Source organism: Colius striatus, chromosome 15 (assembly GCF_028858725.1).
Source record: "Colius striatus isolate bColStr4 chromosome 15, bColStr4.1.hap1, whole genome shotgun sequence".
Taxonomy (NCBI): Eukaryota; Metazoa; Chordata; class Aves; order Coliiformes; family Coliidae; genus Colius; species Colius striatus.
Window position 1 is genome coordinate 12,635,848 of NC_084773.1, and position 14,051 is coordinate 12,649,898.

Below are 14,051 nucleotides of genomic sequence, written 5' to 3' on the forward strand. Positions count from 1 at the left end.
CTTTCTGAAAGCCTCCAAAGAGCAGCCCTGATGTAGCTGTGTACACTCACTGTATTCAGATGAGCCTTAATTCCAGATGACCAGAGCAGAAGGCTGTGAATCTTTTTCTTCCTTTTTTTTCTTTTTAAGAAGTGTTATTTTAAAATATTGCACAACAGCAATATGATCACAATTCCTCTGAGAGGGAAAGTGAGCACAAGCTCTCCTTGTAGGTTTCATTCTTCATGTAGGGAATTTTTTCTCTCTCAAGTTAAATGGACTCAGTCAGAAAGTTTATTCATGTTTGAAGCAGTATCAGATAATTGTCAGAAGCAGTATTCTAATGGCACTTGTTTGCTGCTTTTCATGCCATACAAATGAGAGTACTTCAGTGGTTCTGCTCCTCTTTCACTTTGTAAATTCACCTGGGGAATTAAGTGACTCAGTTTGGTAATGGCTCCAGATCATGCTTCTACTTCTTATTTGCATTTGTCCATTCCACCACTCCCTCCAAGGCTGCTGAGTTTCTGTATTTCCATAGGTTGTTGCAGATGCCTTTGCAGACATTCAGAATTCTAAAATTCCTCTCTGGTAGCTCTCCTGATCAGTCCTGCCTGTGTGCACACTCATCCTTGCCTGCACAGAGGAGGACGTGGAGCTACCTGGGCCGCTCTCGCCTCTTCTCCTACATGGCTGCATTCCTGCCTCTTCTCTGAGTCTGGCCAGGGAGGAGCCTCATCACTCTCTGCAGCTGTGCAATAAGGAAATGCTTCTGTGTCCAAAGGAAGAAGAAGCAGCTCAAAACTCTATAGCTTTCTGAACGTTGACCCTATAGATTTGTCACAGAAGTTGAGCAGTTTCTGAGGTGGGAAAGAGCTTGTCTAGCAGCTGCAAGTTTCCTTGCTTAGGGCTAAAGGGATAGCAAACTGCAGAAACGTGTTTGGGCACTGCACAGCGCAAAGCAAAGGCCTCCAGCTTGGAGATCTAGTGCAGCAAGCACTGCTACTCACCTTGTCCAGACAGCCTTGTATGTCTTAACCTGCAGAGACGACTCGCAGAAAGTACTGCACACAAAAGCGGTTGTGAAGGCTTAGCAGCAAAGAAGTCTCACACCTCTCTTGCCTTCCCTTTTCTGCTCTGTCCTCACCCCTCCTATCCCCAGCACCAAGAGGCTGATGGAGCCTTTAGTCCCTTTAGTATGAACAACTGTCACGTTTCAGCCTCTGTTTCATTGTACATAGCTGTGCTTAGTTGCATTTGTGACAATCATGAAAATGTCCTCAATACATTAACCTGTTCATAATTCAGCATTCAAAAAAGCCAGCAGTTGTGGTAGGAGATAGCATTTCATGATTGATATGTTACAGAACCACTCATTCAGCATTGCTTTTGTGTGAGCTCTACAAGGACCAAGCACTCTCTAACCAGCTGTTTGATGTCAATTCTTCTGTGTTACCACCCACAAGGAGTTAAGGTGTTGGTTGCAGTGCTGTGCTCTCAGAGCAGCTCTTCTCAGGGGAAAGAAATGTATAGTTTAACTGCAAGTCACCAGAAGTAAATCTGATTTAAGTGACTTTTGTCTTTATTCAGTCACTGGTTGCAGGTTTTTGACTGCTAAGTTCTGGTTGTCTACCTTTAGTTTGAAAATGCATTCAACAGGATTCCTTAGAGCTTGATGGTCCAATGTATTGTTGGCTGAGAGTTTGTTCTGTGACTGACTACTGTAGCCTTGCAATTGGGTGAACATACACTGTGCACAGAGGATCCAACATGCAGAGCCCAGGGCATACCGTGCTGTCATGTCAATAGTACCAGCATTTTGGGATCAGCATGTATCTTGTCAGTGCCAAAATACAATATAACATGAAATGCAAGTAAGCCAGAAAAGTGAACTGCAGTAAAGAACATCTCTTGAGCATAATTCATAAGTGGGTGGAAGCCCCAGAAGGGGAAATAAGACTTTTTGGTTGATATGCTGCCTTTGCACCTTCATGATTGCTTTCTGCCACTGTCCTACTGCCTTTGTCTTCTCTCTAACATGTTTTGTTAGTAGAAAAGTAGATCTACATTAAATGTATGGTTTCCTAGGGCTTCCAGAACAACCTTAAATGACCAAGAATGCCTGGGCAAGTGGCATAGTTAATGGCATTTCCTAGAAAGACGTTTCTGAGAAGGGAAAGTGATGAGGTGAGCTTTGAAACCTGCTAAAATGATGGAATATTGCTGAAATCCTGTAAAAGTCACTGGATTTAAATGCATTGCAGTAATTACATAGTTCCATTAGTGAATGGATCTGACTCTTGCTGTGTGCGATGCAGGTTGCAGGTGTTTTCCTAGCCCAGTTTCCCACTTGAGGCATGTCAGACAAACCAGTGTTTGTTGGGACACGACACAAGAGCGTTACATAAGTCTGGAGTAACTTCCACACAATGTGGAGAGAAATGCATTTGCATGATCTCAAGCTCAGGTGCAAGGCTGCAAAAACTTGCTGGTCACAAGCCACAGGCTGAAGCAGGGAGGGCACTCGGTGATGGTTTGGGCACAGGGGGAAGGGTCAAAACTAGTCCTGTAATGGAAAGCAAGGCTGAACCTTCGTCTGGGAGCCACAACTCTATAATTGTCACACTGTGTGATGTTGCCATGGCTGCCTGGGCTTGTCCCTTCGTGATTTCCTGGTGTGTGAGAGCGGGGCTGAGGCTGCTGGTGAGCAGAGAGCTGCTGTACGTGTTTGGGGAGCTCAGGCATGCGCTGGCAAGCTGTGGTGACGGGAGGATCCCTGTCTGGGAGATCTGAGGCTTTGAGCTCAGTCTCTCCCCTCTCTCTTCTCTCCAACAGCTCAGGGGCTGAGCTGTGTTTTCTGGAGTATTTTAAAACCCCTTCTGACTAGTTTCTGTCACAAGGTCCTTCATTCTGCCTGAAGCTGTGGTCCTGGTCAGAGTGAGGTGGCAATGTGAAATGGAGGATCCTGTCGGGGCAGGAAGGGAGGCCTGGAGGGGACTTGTCGGGCCTGGATGGGCTCTGGCGTGTTTTGATCCCAGAGCCTTTGGCTGCATTGCCATCTGCATAGCCTGTGAATAGTTTTCTCTGGCACAGACCTTGTTCCTCAGTGTTGCATCATCTCTGGGAGAAGGGCCAGGTCCGGAGCCCCAGCACAAAGGCTTTCTGAAGGCGATGAAGCTTGTTCTGTGTGCAGAGCGTCTCTCTCCTTCCTGTCGTCCTTTCCACGGGATTCCTGAAGCGGCCTCCGTCTGAGAGCCCCTTCGTCAACAGCTGCGTTATCTCCGCCGCTTCCTGCACACCTGGCTGATGCAACGTCTACTTGGAAGCCACTGCTGGAGTCTCCTCTGGCACTGGGTTGTTTGCCCGGGCTGGGAGTGGCCAGGCAGGCAGCCTCCGTCACGTGGGGGCCTTAAATAGATGTATAAAGGACGTACAGGCAGACCTGCAAGGCAGAGAGTATTTAGTGGGATTATGGAGAAATCTTTTTTCCAATTCTAGGACTGGAGGTTGCAATCGTACTCCTGGCAGCTTGTTTGTGGTTAGCCTTCCACTGGTTGCAACTTCGGGACTCTGCTCTGTGCCAGTAAATTCTGCTGATTCTCCTTCTATATTCAGCAACTTCCCGTGACTCTGGACTGTCCGGATTCTCATGGGAACTGTAATTCTCTGGGTTTGGATTTGATCCCAGTTATTGCCCTTTATTGCTCTGTTTCCCTCTGACCTTGCATGTGGTTTAGGCTTTGCTCTGAAATACCTTCAAAACACAATTTCAAGGTCTAAAGGTGGTGGTTTTTCTTTGTGAGGGGGGATTGTCTAGCAACCTTTTTAATTTCAGGTTTGTCTACCTAAGGAAGTTTAATAGTTACACAGGTACCATTCATGTAAAGGCTACTAAATTCATAAGCAACTCAATTTAGAACAAGGAAACACTCTGGTCTGCTAAGATTAAGCCAATGTTAGTTTACATTATTTAAATTAACACTGATTCTTATTTGAACCGTGGCCATTTTCTGTTCTAGTCAGGCCTCTTAAGTTGAATCTGAACACATAGTGTTTATATGGGCACGGTTTCACAGACACAGCAGTGGTGTCTCCAGCATTGCTGTTCCTAGTTGTCTGCTCTGCCTCATTGCATAAATCTCTTGCCCCCTTTAACCGTATCTAAAAGGGAATGTGTATTTTACCTGCTGCTGCTTTTAGTCCAGTCTTCTTGGCATCAGTTGCACTTGATGAGACATGGCAACATTTCCTTCCTGCCAGCTGTTTTGGCAAAGGCTTAGAGTGTGCAGTTACAGCAGTAACATCAGCTGCCACAGCTGGATTCACTGGAGGGTAGTTGTCAAGCCCTTAATCTCAAAATGTCATTTCTGAAACTTTTTTGTTTTCATTTTCTTATTTTTGTGACACATGGACGTTGGACTAGTCTTTTCCCACAGGGTGAAGAAACCCACAAACTCACAGTATAAAGCTGATGGAGAAATTAGAATGCATTCCCCTCACTGGAGGGGAATTTTCCCTTACGACTGTTCCAGATCAAGAGTTGGTAGAACTGAAAGAGGGATGTTGTTCCTCTTCCGTGTTTCATTTACTTCAGTGATTTTTGTATCATTGTTTCTGTGGGCTCTTATGTGTAGGGTTGGGTTTTGGTTGTTTTCTCCTGTATTGCTGTATGTATTCCAGGAAAGAACAGGAAAACATATTTGCAAAAATAAAAGTGTTTTCAGAGGATTACCTTCCTTGAATTTTTCAAAATATCACTTAAGTGCTTCAGTGTTTGAAGAATTTGTCATCTTCACCAACAACTTGTTATGCTGTGAGATGGAGGCAATGTAAAACAATGTTTTTAGCATAGAAAGGAGTCAGTAATTATCTTTTCTGATCTTTTTTCCACATAGTCCCTCAAGTTTTATTTTGCTGATTAACATTTTCAAGATGTTAGCACTTCGTATAGGTTGCTAGATTTTCAGTGTTGTGACATTTTCTCAAAGATTTCCTCTGTTTATGGCCCTTAAAAATATTAGGACTTAGAAATGAAGTTCTTGTTTGGGATAGTCCTCTTCCCTTTTTGTTGAGGTTGTTATTCCTTTAAACCATCATCTCTGTCACTGTCCTGCTTAGCAGACTGTGTGCGCAGACCACACAAATGCAGTTAGGCCCACTGTGGTCTGCATGGGGTGCAGGCAAGTTTTCCTGTTATCTGCCTGACACCTCTGCATAAACACACCTAAGAATAATTTGGTCTGCTGTGGATCACTGCTACTGTGTAATTTGCTTCTTCTTTCCATTTTGGCATGTATCTGTGTATGGAATTGTCCTTCTGTATGACTTTACAACTGATTTCAAATCGATATGAATTAAACTTTCCAGTAAGGTTCTGTGATGCAGGTCATATGTGTTAAGAAAGTCCAGTCGTGTCTCCATCCCCAGAGAGTATTGGACTGTAAAGAAGGCAGTTGAATTGTCCAGTAAAAGGTATTTCTGGAGGCAAAGTCTAACCTACTCTTCCTTTATCTCTGATTAAATTTCTCTTCTATTTCTTCCTGCAATACCTGAAATCTTTAGTGATTCCAATAGAAAACCACAGATTTTCTTTTTTGTTTTGGGGGTGGGGGGTTGGTTCTGCAACACAGAGTTGTGTAATTTCTTGACTACTGAAGCAGCAGCAGAGTTTTGAGTTTATTCTTCTTACATTGCTGAGTAATTTCTGCAGTCTCGGGTCAGTTGCTGAGAATACTTGACTGTGCATTTCGTAATTCCCTACTTGATGATTTAATTTCTTTCAGTTGCTCACTGTCATCGTTTGTAGTCCCTTAGGGTGTAGTTTGCAGAGAAGTTTGACTAAAATTGATGTTTTTCTTCATCAGATAAAATGATGGAATTCTGTGGACGGACATGATGAAAACTGCCTTAAAATAGCTTAAACCTAGTTTAAGTAAATTTATTCAAAAGGATTTTAGCTTCTGGCTGTTAAACAGATTTTGGTTACATTTGGTAAGCTTGCTGCTACCTCAGTTCTAAATGCACCTTACCTAGCCTTCCCTGACTTCAGCCAAGTATAGGTGTATTCACAGATGTATGTTGAGATAGTTTCTAGTGCTTCCATGAAGAGAGAGAATGATGGGAGTTGTTAATATGATTTCACATCTTGCATGGAACAACTTGACTGATGCATAGGCCCATGGGTACCAAAAGCTGTTTTAAGTCCCCCATATCCTAAAAGCAGCAGTCTCACCTCTTCCCAGTCCTTGGTTCCAGGTCTTGTGCAGCATGGTAAGCAGGATTAGGTCTCATTGGGTTGTTGCTTTTTGACGCTTAACAATTTTTAAATATTCTTGTTCTAAGAGCTTGTTGTGCTTTATCATGGTTCTGCAAATCCCAGAGAGCAAGATGAACTCTGAACCAAATGTATACATACAAGCATTTCTTTTTGCATGGAGTTATTTATGTATAAAAGAGGAGAAAGTCTTAAGAAAGCTCCAAGAATGACAAATCTTTACCCATTGCACTGTATTTGTTGATAATTTGGTTATCCAGGTATGCATACATAGCTAGTAGTGAATACTTGTGTTGCTTGTTATCCTGATCCTTTCTGTTACAGACTGGGACTGAGTTCTCCCAGACCCAGTGGGATGGATGGATTGCTGTCTTGCTTTGTCAGTCAGCCAGCAGATGATAGATGGTTCTAATGACAATAGTAAATGCTCATGTCAATATTTCATTTTTTACAACTGACACAGTGGTTTCCTCACTGCTTAGTGAACCCAACTTATTTTCATAGCAGAGCTAAGCATTTGTATTGGTAGATTGAGGCACAGTTCAAGTACTTTTATGAATCTCTACATTTCAGAATATGTTGGAGCTAAATGACTTACAGATTTGTCCTTAAGTCCTCTTTCCCTGCCTCTGTGTAGGTGCTCTAACAGAACAACACACCTGCAATTGTGGGAATATGATGTGTGTTTTTGAGCTAGCTGTTTTAAACAGAAAAACTCTTAATATGATGGTTTTCTTAATATGATGATCACCCCTAAAGGCGCTGATTGCCCTTCTGTGAGGATCTGCCCTTGACATGGTGTGTTAGAAAGAACAGGCACTGCTTGGTTGGACTCAGGGTGGACTGCACTCGTGTATGAGTGGCACTGGGGACTTTGTCAATGTGGAGATTGAAGCACTTCATGTTTACATTAGATGTCCCATAGATTTTGGCTGTTTTGAACTTTCCAGGGAAAAAGATGAATGAGTAGGACCCGTAAGCCTGCAAACGCTTTTTATGCTGCTTCACTTGCAGAGTGGTTTGCGACTGATGCAGATGACAACATAAGTGTGAACTGGTCACAATTTGCTGGCTCTGTCCCAGATGAAGTTGATGGGGAGGATGCCAGGAAAGGCTGCATGGCAGAGCTGCTATTTCTAGTTTGCCACCACCTCTGGCCTATGACAGTATGAGAAGCAGCAGAAAAACGTGCTTTGAATTTGGTGTTACTGGTAATGGTGTGGGAGCTTTAAGATATGCAGCTCATTATATATGGAGCTCATCCTCTATAGGTGCCTGTTGGCCTGTTGCTGAGCATGGAGAAGTGCTGGCAATTATCATTCAGACACTGTCAAAAGTCTTGGATCTGTGTCCAGTTCTGTGACTTCAGTAGCTGGAGTTGTTAGGAGGTGTGGGGAGTGCTAAAGGAAGCGCCTGTTTGTCCATTGCTCTCTGTGAGCAAGAGATATGTGAGAAGTGGTAATCAACAGTGCAGGCAAAGGAGATTTCCCTGCCCTTCCTGCCCTAGCACACAGCTGAGTTGTATGTGATCACAAAAGGCTTTTCTCAGTTTGTCCATTTTATGTTTTGTACCAGCATTACTTTCTTATCATTCTCAGCAATGCATGAGGCACTGGATACACAACATTAAAATATTTCTAGTCCTCTGGAGGAACAGACTCAAAGATGTGCACTGACGCTGCAGAGAAACAGGCTGAATGTCCCTCTCCTCCCCCCGGCTTGGGAACTGCTTTAACCTTGAGGCTGTGACCATGGGAGAGTGTAAAGGGAGTGCTCTGTCTCTCTGAGACTGTATAGCAGCACCAAATGGTGCTGGAGTCCTGGCATCTCAATGTAGGTAGCAAATACAGCCTATGAGGCTGTGCCCAGATGTTTTGTTTTTGTCTGGGGATGTATTTTTGCGGCACTCACAAATATTTACTAGAGTCTATCACTATGTGTTGCACACTATGGGTATCTGTGAGACTGACACACTAGTGAAAATGAGAGCAACATCTTGAAGAAGAAAGCTCTAGTACCATCACAAATAATGAAAAGAGTTTCCAGCAGTAAATTTTCTGCATCTGCTTTATTTGTAGCACGGCCAGGAGTGGCTGTGGAAATGAGCCAATGCAGCGCTGCGGCTGCTGCATCCTAAAAGGAGCTTCGAAAATGGAATTCACTGTTACAGCAGGTGTTGCCTAACCTTTACTTGGCCAGCTTAGGTGTATTACAGTCCTTTCCACCAATACAGGATGTTACCTGAAAGAATTGAATAGCATGTATTCACATTTTGGCTAAGGCAACCACTTAGGGTTTTGGTGTGAAGGGGGCTGAGTGAGAGTCAGGGCACTGGAGCACTGCAGTGGCTGTGCAGGTGGATGCTCATCTGGGCTGTTGTGATGATGTTGGGGAAGACCAGGTGTCTTTATACTGATGAGACTGGTTAAGGAGGCAGGTGTGTAGATGCCAAACACTGGAGAAAAAAAAAAAGTATATCTTTAAACCCCACGTTTTCAAAACCTGCAGAGTATTTTTATTTAGCTGCTAGGCTAGCAAGATTCCTGCTTCCATTTGATTTTGGAAGAATTGTATCACAAGGGATATAGGTTTGTGCTGTGGTCTGAAGCTCATCAAATTTACATTAAGGCTTTTAATTTTGGGAAAACGTCTTCCAGTGGCACTGGGGAGAACTTGATGCCACTTTTTTTCCTCCTGTACAGCTGTTTATTTTTGCAGGGACAGGTAGGAAGGAGCCTGGGGATTGTATGTACAGGAGATTAGACAGTTCAGTGGGTGAACATTTTGATCTCAACCCCAGTATTTTCCATGCAGGCTAATGTTTTGGGTGTTACTAGGCCAAGTTTCATGAAGACCAGTCTGCAATCTGTTCCAAAGGTGGCGTGGTCTTGGACAGCACTTGAGATTGGTCTCAACCATTTGTTTTGAATGTTGTAACATTCAAACAGTTGAAAGCATGCATAAACCAGCAGCAACAAACAGCAAAATCTGAGCATGGGTAATGGTTGGACAAGTGCTATTGGGGCAACACAAAAGCAACATAACTGGAATTTCCCTGTCTAACCTTTCTGTTTGATAGTTCATGTTTCTCCAGTAATCTCTTTCTCAAAAGTGGGAGTTACCAGACCATTTCAGTGCAACAGCATTTGTACAGCATTGATGGAAAGAGACTTTCCTATGACAAATAGTTGAAAACTTGTCCCAGTTACCCCAGGACTGACCAGAAATCCTGTGACTCAAGTCCAAAAGCTGCACCTGAAATCCGCTGGTTCTGCTGAGTCACAAGCAGGCAGGAGGCTGGAATTTGTCCTGATGAAATCTCAGGCTGCTGCCAGCTGGGTGTGATCATGGCAAAGGCAAGAAGAGATCGATACCAGGGTAAAAACAAATCTAAGCAAGTATTACAAAAATACAGCGGGGTGGGGGGGAGAGAAGTTCTGTGTCCCTTAAAAGGTAAGAGTGCTTCAGACACTGAGAAACTTGCCCTATTTATTTTAAACCTTGTGCCAGAGTTTTATGTGACTGGGTTGAAATAGGGATTGATGTCCATAGCTCCTAGCTGTATTTTGGCAGCAGCTTGTCTCTTCTGGTGTCAGTGTAGAAATTACAATTCTGTCACAAGCTGGAGAAAGGGTAAACGAGACACTTCTTGAAGATCCTTTTGTTTTTCTTTTTTTCCAGAAAACACACTCAAGGACACTTGGGCTGTCTTGGGTTTGAGCTGCTTGTGAGCCTAGTCCTACCTGTTTGCTTTTCATCTCCCACCTCCTTGTGAGACCGTTGCTTTGGGGCATAACAGGGAATTGCCACAGACCACTTAGAAATTTTTACGTGCTAGTTCTGTAATTCACTGTGTGCCCATCATATTATCAGAAACATTTCTCTTAGGGATGTATACTGAAGAAGGAAAATATTTCCTTGTGCTAGAAGTGGCCTGCCTTTTAAGACAGGAGAAGGCAATATAGCATGTGTCATTAACTTTCTGACTTTCTTACTCTTCCTTCATTTGCCCTTGGAGCGAGTGCGCGTTTCTGTGTTTCTGGGTTTTTTTGTGTGTTTAACAATGGCTGGACTATGGTGTCCAAAGGCAGTTCCTTGTGAGAAATTCACTACCCACAGGAAAGCTTGGCCCGGCCTGTCTGTAGCCCAGGAGGGTTTGCTGGCAGAGCCCCCAGGATGCCGGGGAGCATGTGACGGCCGGCCGCGAGGGCAGGCTGGCTCAGCCAGAGCTGGGAAGGACTGCAGCAAGTTATTCAGGGCTGCCTTAAAGTTGGACGTGCAGAGCGAGTGGCTAAACTGTCACCATTTTTCTTCAGTTTGGGCCTACCTTTGCTATGTGCAGAAACGCAGCCTTTCTATCACAGGAGTTTTCTTTAGAGCTGTATAGTTCTTTCTGAACTCTGTGTTATTGAGGTTATTTACGTAACGGGGGGCTGATCCCTTTTTACCTCCATCCACCACCCAGCCCACAAAAGTTTGGTTTGCCTGTCGATTTTTCTCACTGCCTTAGCAGAAAGCTGGGGTCAGCAGGGAAGGTGGAGGCCAGGCACAGGCTTTCCCTGCCAGCCCCAGCGTGGCCGGCGGCTGCGCCCTGTGATGCCGCCGTGACTCACCCCGGCTCCCCACACCGAGCCCACGGCCCCGCCGTGTTTCTCACCGGAGCGGCCGATGTGCAAGCGCCCAGATGTCTGACGTGGCTTTGCTGTGGGGAGGTGTCAGCTGGGATTGTGGAAAGTCAGGGCCCACTGCGTCAGGGCTCGCCAGCCTGAGTAACTGGTACAGAATGCGGGACAGGCCTCGCTCGCTGAGGGGAGGCCACTCTGCCGGCAGTGCTTACCCGTGCCGTGGGCCCAGGGAATGCAAATACAAGCTGATCTCGAGCAAGAGGTCTCAACTCAGTCTGTTTCAGCTCTGTCTTCTTGTCCTCTCAAATGGGGCTTTGCCTGCAACTTGTTTGGGAAGGAGTGAGGAAATGCTGATGGAGGGCTGTGGGTGATAGGTGACAGCTGCTGCTTATATGCAGAAGGAGCTAATAGTTTGCTTATCTGATAATTAGTCCTAAATTTAGTTGGGGGAGGTGGAAAGTATCATTATGGGCTTTATTGCAGAGAAGCTCATTGCCTGTCAGTCCAGGACTGTATAAAAAAAACAAAACAAGCCCCATCAAATTACTACTGTCTACCTCTTCCCAGGCCCCACATAGTAAAGATAATGTGGCATGTCACTGATGTAAATGTATTTCTGTTTTTTATTTCACTGTGAAAGCCTTTTTTGAGGTTATACAGTGAGACCTCATCATCTAACAGAGATGCAATGCTTTGTTTCTACCCCGGTAGGTTTCCCCATGTCCGTGACGTGTTGGCCGAGGCTCTGCGGCTCCTCTCCGCCCTCGGAGCGGCCAGTCGCTGTCCTCTGGACTCCGTGATCCCCGACGGGCGTCATGAGCATTGCAATCCCTCTGGGAGTCACCACACCAGATACGTCCTACTCCGACATGGCTGCAGGATCGGAGTGAGTGTTACCCCGCCGAGGAGGGGAGGGTGTCGGAGGGCTGGAGTGGGGCTGCAGGATCAATGCTAATGCTTTCTCCACTCGGGAGAAAGGAGGTGCTGATCCTCTGTCTGTGTGAGAGATGAATGCAGAGACGGTCTGGGTGTGTAACGAATGCAGCATAAGGGAATTGGTAAGTTTGACACAGGAGATGGGGGAAAACGAGAATTCCAATGGTAGAAGCACTCAGCCGTGGGGTTTATATCTTGACTAGCAAGTCTGTACTCAGTTGCAGGCAGTTGTGTGTTTGCTGTACCTGTGCTTGATGTTGTCAAGGTACAAGTCAGCTCCTTTTGCAAGAGCTATGTTCTATGAGGGATCAGTATACTGAGTCTCCCTCTCAGTAGAGCCTACAAACTCTGACTCAATACCAATCTCATATGTAACTGATTTCTGGACTCCTCTGGAACTTGGCCAGAGATATGAAGACAGCATCAGCCTGTGCTGACATCTTTTTTTTGTTTCTGCTTCTGAGCAGGTTCCAAGAAGCACACCTCAGTGGCCAATCTTTCAGGGTCCTCACCGTGAGGCCCTGTGCAGGGCTGTCACCACAGGTCTATCTCTGAGGCCTGTTGAAGGGGACTTACTATTGCTTTTAGAATACTCTGCTTCTGCAGGAGCCAGGAACATTTTAATCCAGAAAATATTGCGTTGTGATCTTTCCTTAAAACCCCTGTTAGATTGTTGTCAGCTCACATGAGTACTATGTTTTTGTCAGGGGTGAGAGGGAGGGCTTGAGTTATTTCTGTGTGCTTCTGCCTCCTGCTTTTCTGTCCTCCTTTGAAATATGGACTGTAGCATCTCTTGACAAAAATCCGCAAAGGGCATTTTGGAGATAGATTTCCCCATGTATTATTTAAAGGTACCTACTGTGCAAGTACCTCTGTGTCAGATGTGTCAGTGTAGAACAGATATTGCTCCAGACTCCATTAATTTTGAGCTGTAAGAGCAGTGGGCTAGAGTATGAATCATTGTTTTTCTCTTCCATCTTGCCCTGATTTGACTATGCACAGAGTTTGACTACACAGTCGCACTCTCTGCAAGACTGCTAATGCTCTTTTTTGTCTGTCTTGGCACTGACCCCATTCTAGGCATTCTTCTTCCTGATGCTGCATTCCATCCTAAAGCCCGTATTGTTACATGTTGTTTTGAAGTGAGGAGTCAGAATCTAGTCAGTCACTCATCTGCAGTGGATATATGATCCTTCACTTTTCAAGACTTCACATTCACTTGCTTGTCACCATGCTTCTCCCACACCAGCACTTTAAAGACTCAACATGCAGGAATTTTAAACTGTTTATGACAGGAGGAAGAGTGCTAAATAGTTTGCTCATGTACTAGGCACTTTGCTTTCAGAGCTGAGCATGGTAGAGAGGAGAGACAGATACGTCTATGTATGTCCCTTGTAACATTTCAATATCAAAAAGATGCCTGTAAACCTTCAGGAAAACACCTTTTTTTGTTCCTCTATGTTGTAAGAAATGTGCAGGTCCAACTTGGAGGTAGGCTGGAGTGCTTTGGAAAAAGGCTTTTGAAGATCTCTGAATTGGTTTCTCTGTTTTCTGTAAATTAGGAATGCCAGGACTTCATCCTCCAGGCTTTGCACTGATGAACTGTTACTTGCTGAAGTGTCCTTCAGGACTCTGTTCAAAGTTATCCTCCACTTCTCCTTTGAAACTCTACTAGTGTGACACATAAAGTCTGGGGTGCCTGAGCTTCTTGTCTCTTATAAGGGATTGTTTTCAAAGATGTGCATCATGAAGGCAGTGGAAAGGTAAAAGGAAAACTGTCTGACCCTCTTTTCAGGCTGAGCTTTAGCACCTTCCCTTTGCCTGTGATACAGAGGGGAGGTGAAAATGCTGCAGAGTGTTTGTGTTCATCTGAGGGTGCTGTGGAGGCTGCAGAGCAGTTGTGCTGTGTTAGTCTGCCTGCAGATTGGAAGTTGTTGAAGCTCATTGGCGGGCTGCTGCTGAGGAAGCACGGGCCTCAGCATTGTTGCCACTGGACACTGTTGCTTCAACAGTCTTGGAAGTTTTATTACAGCAGCATTGCTGGTGTTCCAAGCTGACTGTAGTTAGGAATGTGGGTGACTTGAAGAGAGGACAGATCTACTGCTTAGGCTATTCAGGCTCTTTTCCTTCGAATATTGTTTCTGAAAATAGGATTAAACCTGAATGGACTTAACTCTGTACCAATCTGGGAGTCCTGAAGGACTGTTTCAAAGACCTATCAAGGCTGGATTATGTGG

The 14,051-nt window shown here is 44.8% G+C and overlaps 1 protein-coding gene across 1 annotated transcript in view; it reads left to right on the forward strand.

The window, feature by feature from the left end:
- SETD5 (SET domain containing 5) overlaps nucleotides 1-14,051 on the forward strand; it is a 66,427-nt gene that overhangs the window by 14,311 nt on the left and 38,065 nt on the right. Inside the window, exon 2 of the mRNA XM_062008121.1 lies at nucleotides 11,590-11,764. Within this exon, the coding sequence (XP_061864105.1) occupies nucleotides 11,694-11,764 (71 nt within the window). The 5' untranslated portion in view covers nucleotides 11,590-11,693. The remainder of the gene's footprint in view (nucleotides 1-11,589; nucleotides 11,765-14,051) is intronic.